Source organism: Phalaenopsis equestris, unplaced genomic scaffold (assembly GCF_001263595.1).
Source record: "Phalaenopsis equestris unplaced genomic scaffold, ASM126359v1 Scaffold000374, whole genome shotgun sequence".
Classification (NCBI taxonomy): domain Eukaryota; kingdom Viridiplantae; phylum Streptophyta; class Magnoliopsida; order Asparagales; family Orchidaceae; genus Phalaenopsis; species Phalaenopsis equestris.
The window spans coordinates 453,780-458,341 of NW_018164816.1; the positions used below are offsets into that span (position 1 = coordinate 453,780).

Genomic DNA, 4,562 nt, shown 5'->3' on the forward strand with positions numbered 1-4,562 from the left:
CTTTAATACACTTTACTTGAGTTAAATCTTTACTTTTCTTTTCTCTTTGTTTGGCTAGTTTATACATATATTTTTCACCCTCCTTAGTATCTAATCTATTATAAAGATCATTAAAAGCAGAATTTTTAGCATCACAGATTGTTCTTTTAGACTCCCTGCGAGCCGTTTGATATTTTCTCTAGTTCTCTAAGTTTTTACATTTAAACCAATTTTTGTAGCATAACTTTTTATATTTTATCTTTTCTTGCACATTATTATTCCACCACCAACTATTTTTATTTGTAAATATTTTTCCCTTTGATTCTCCAAGAACATCTTTTGCTACATGTTTAATAGCGTTTGTTACTTTATCCCACATCACATTTGCTTCTTCATGAATATCCCAAATTTTGAAATCTTGAATTTTACTCATAAAATTAATTTTATTTGTATCTTTTAAGTTTCTCCATCTAATTCTGCAATGATGAGTCCTAGTATTTTTTTATTTTATAACTGTTAATCTTAAAATCTAAAACTAATAAACGATGTTGGGTATTTAAATTTTCACTTGGAATGACTTTACAATCTTTACAATCACGACGATCTCTTCTTCTCATAAGAAAATAATCAATTTGTGTTTTATTAGATCCACTCTTATAAGTAATAAGATGTTCATCCCTTTTCTTGAATAAAGTATTAGTAATAACAAAATCAAACGCTAAAGCAAAATCTAAAATAACTTTACCTTCTTCATTAGTTACTCCAAAACCGTAGCCACCATGAATATTTCTGAAATCTTCTACCACTCTACCGACATGTCCATTTAAATCTCCTCCAATAAAAATTCTTTCTTCAAGAGGTATCATTTGTATTAAGTCTTCTAAGTCATTCCAAAATTTATCTTTAGACTCTGTATCTAAACCTACTTGAGGAGCATAAACACTTATAATATTAAAAATCTTAGTATCAATGATAATCTTAAGCGCTATAATTCTATCACCAACTCTATTAATTTTTACAACATTATCTTTCAAACTCTTATCTATAATTACACCTACACCATTTCTAGTGCGACTCTTACCAGAATACCAAAGTTTAAAACCTAAATTATCAATCTCCTTAGTCTTTTCTCCCACCCACTTAGTTTCTTGAATACATAAGATATTAATTTTCCTATGAATCATAATATCAACTAATTCCATTAATTTACCATTGAGAGTGCCTATATTCCAAGATCCTATCCTACATTCTAGTGTTATCAAATACGATCATTCAATATAATTTTAAACTTCCACTACGTCTAATGGTATCGTTTACAAATCAATATCCTTTTAATCTACATACAACAGACACAGAAGCACCATCTCAAATTATATCAATTAAAATACATCAATAGCAATATACTTTTTAATTTTCATGTATGGGTGGTACTTTAGCATTTCCTCATTATTACCATAAACGAGTGAACTCCACATAACCAAGCATGCACATATATTCAATCTATGCAGTTCATGTCACTCTCTCTCTCTCTCCTCCCTCTCAATCTTGCTTTTTGGCCTTCTCACGCACACAATTTTGCCGCTAGGGTTAAGCACAAGAATCCTCTTCTTCTCAGCCTTTCTAGCTCTCTTCTCAGCTTGTCCTCCTCCTTCCTCCTTTCATCTATTTTTATTTCGTGTGTCTCGACTCTTCTACTTCATTTCCAGCTTATGAATCGTTGATGTTACAAGTATTAAAACCAAACGTTGAACCAAACCAATTATCTGGTCCATGTAAAACATTAAAAAAAGGCAATGTGAAAAAAAGGAGGTAAAATTTAACGTACAAGCAACAATTGAACCACTAACAGACAAGGTAAATGAAAATATTCATAATTAACACTGCCATTATAGCGACTATTTGAAGCCTATTTTTACTTCAGAAAGGTTGAAGAAGATCATGCTATGAATATTAGATGTAAAAGCAATTCACCATATATTTCACTCACATCAAAGGTTTCATTTCTTATATTTCTAGAATTAAGCTAGAGCATTCAGTGTGATAAAATACCATAGAAGCACCAAACAAATCTTTTACTGCTACTCCATCAGAAAGAAGTTGTTGATCGACAAGCTTGGTTATTTCTTGAAGCACAGCTTTACATTCGGGACCAGCTGAATCACCAACCTGATAATAAGATGAAAGAATAGTACATATTAACCTCATAAAATATGATACATGCAACCCTAAAATGCTAAAAATTGGGAGCAACCACGAAAATGAGAATTCATGTACCTGCTGGTCGAACTGGGAGAAGTTGTAGACGGCAAGAACCACAGCTGAGCTTGCAAGGCTACCACATGTTAAATGAGGGAACTTCAAACGAAACCAGGCACTGAGAGCCCCAGAGTATGAAACACCAAATACAAACCAGGGGCTTTCAAAATTTGAGCGGTTGTATTTTGAGTTCAGTGATTCCTTGAGAAAACAATTAATAAAACAAATTGCAGAATAAGATTCTTACTAAATAGAAAGGACAACATAATCGGTGCAAGTTTTAGAGAAATAAATATGCTCGAAATTGATGAAAAAATTATTCTACATATACTGCTAGTTGATTGAATTGTGTTTTTCATCTGAGGAATATGAATAGCTACTGATGCACAGGATAATTCTTTATTAACTGTATGCATGATAGTGTTCACTCAGTGAATGAATTCATTCATCTTGCAAAATCAGATTTCAAAACATTTTGCATCATTGCCAACTAACATCACCTAACAATAAAGTTGATTTCTTGCAAATGACCTCTGGCCCCATCTAGGAAAAACAAATGAGTCTGTATTGATGCTAAAAATAGAATTGACTCTTACAAGAACCCCATTAATGCAACATATACATTAAATAATAAATCCTTTAAAAATGAAGCAGCAAGATCATAGAAACATAAGTACCTGATAATACTGACGAAAAACAGCCAAGTCAAACAGTGCTTGCTTTGAAGACAGATATCCTAAATTTTCTGTTGTTGTAAGCTTGAACGGGGAGCTCATCCCATAATAGCGATGCTCCAGGGAAACTAAAGCAGCGCCAAATTTTTCCGCTAGCACCTACAAAAGAAAGGACGATGTAAATGAATGACGCAAAATGTTTCCAAAGAAATGCATGATTGTTAAAGAGTTGACCAAATAGAGCATCAAAATTGGATCAAGTAAGCTCAAAGTGAAACTTTTTCTCAGCATTTTAACTTATGAGTTGGGGCAAACGTTCTACAGCAGTAAGCTTTTCAATTATCATCTATGAGATTAAACTTAAACTTTTTATGTGCCTTAATAATATCCTGCAAATGTGAGAGTGATAGGATTCAAATAAAATATTTTATTGCAAGAACTCCAAACAACACGATAAATTACACAAAAAGTAAGTACCTAAAATTCAAGAGGTAAGCGATATCTCACAGATCCTACGATTCGATGGGTAGGAAATCTATCATAAACCCTAACCCTAACCCTAACACTCAAGAAAATAAACTCCCGCAAAACCCTAACCCCAAACAAATTAGTCATATTTATACTAAACAATAATAATTTGTCATGATCTGCCCCGGAGCTTGGATTTAACTAAGACGGGAACAGACGGTCGGACGGTAGAAAATAAATTTTTGATATTCATTCTTTATAAATAATATTTTACAAATGAAAGAGACATTAAAGCAATATATTTAAAATTTCCTCGTTATTGGTTGTTCGCGTCTTTTATAAATATTTTTTCTTCTATCGTTCATCTTTTAATGACTTAAAATTTACCTGAAAAGGTTTGTTTAAAAATAACAGTGAGCTAAGCAAGTCAGTGAATACTCGTGTTTCTAAACTACAATAATGCAAAGGGAAAAGAAAGTAAAATATATGTCAGTTAAAATTTTAATAAATCAATATTAATATTTGAGATGATATTAATGAATCTTACTATATCAATAATAAAACATTATCATTTTATATCTATATAACTGTCATAGAAGCACCGTCTAAAATTGTATCATTCAAGGTACTTCAATATCAATATTCTTTTTCATATACATACACGGGTACCTTGGTGTTTCCTCACTAATACCATCAAGGGGTGACTCCAACATAGTCAAGAAAACACATATAATCACTCAATGTAGATTATATCATTCACAATTTCATATCACTCAGCATGTAATATTGTAATACGTCAATTATTTCATAATATGTGACTATAAACATTTGTATCAAGATGATCGATAAAACTTAAAAATCAAAAATATAATTTTATTAATCAAACATGTATAACAATCCATATAACTGGTTTAGAAGAGATATTAAAACAATATTGTAATTTAAGAGTAGGGATACTCACATCGATGATGCATAATTTGATAAGATTTGTCCTAACATTGAATCTTCTAAAGAAAATTAAAATCCAAAACCAAACATGGTAATCGTATTAAAACATAATTTTTTTATTATGTTATTACAAAATTAATAAGCTTTTATTATTTCATGCTTACTTCTTTTAAGTAATATTATATATATATATATATATATATATATATATATATATTACGGGAAATCTGATAGATG

At 30.7% G+C, this 4,562-nt stretch overlaps 1 protein-coding gene across 1 annotated transcript in view; it reads right to left on the reverse strand.

Annotated features, from left to right (window-relative positions):
- Window positions 1–1,983: 1,983 nt before the first annotated feature.
- Window positions 1,984–4,562, reverse strand: part of LOC110026516 (probable serine protease EDA2) — a 50,476-nt gene continuing 47,897 nt past the window's right edge. The window contains exons 3-5 of the mRNA XM_020727482.1: window positions 2,913–3,068; window positions 2,254–2,436; window positions 1,984–2,145 (exon numbers count right to left, since the gene is read on the reverse strand). Coding sequence (XP_020583141.1) covers window positions 1,984–2,145; window positions 2,254–2,436; window positions 2,913–3,068 — 501 coding nt within the window. The remainder of the gene's footprint in view (window positions 2,146–2,253; window positions 2,437–2,912; window positions 3,069–4,562) is intronic.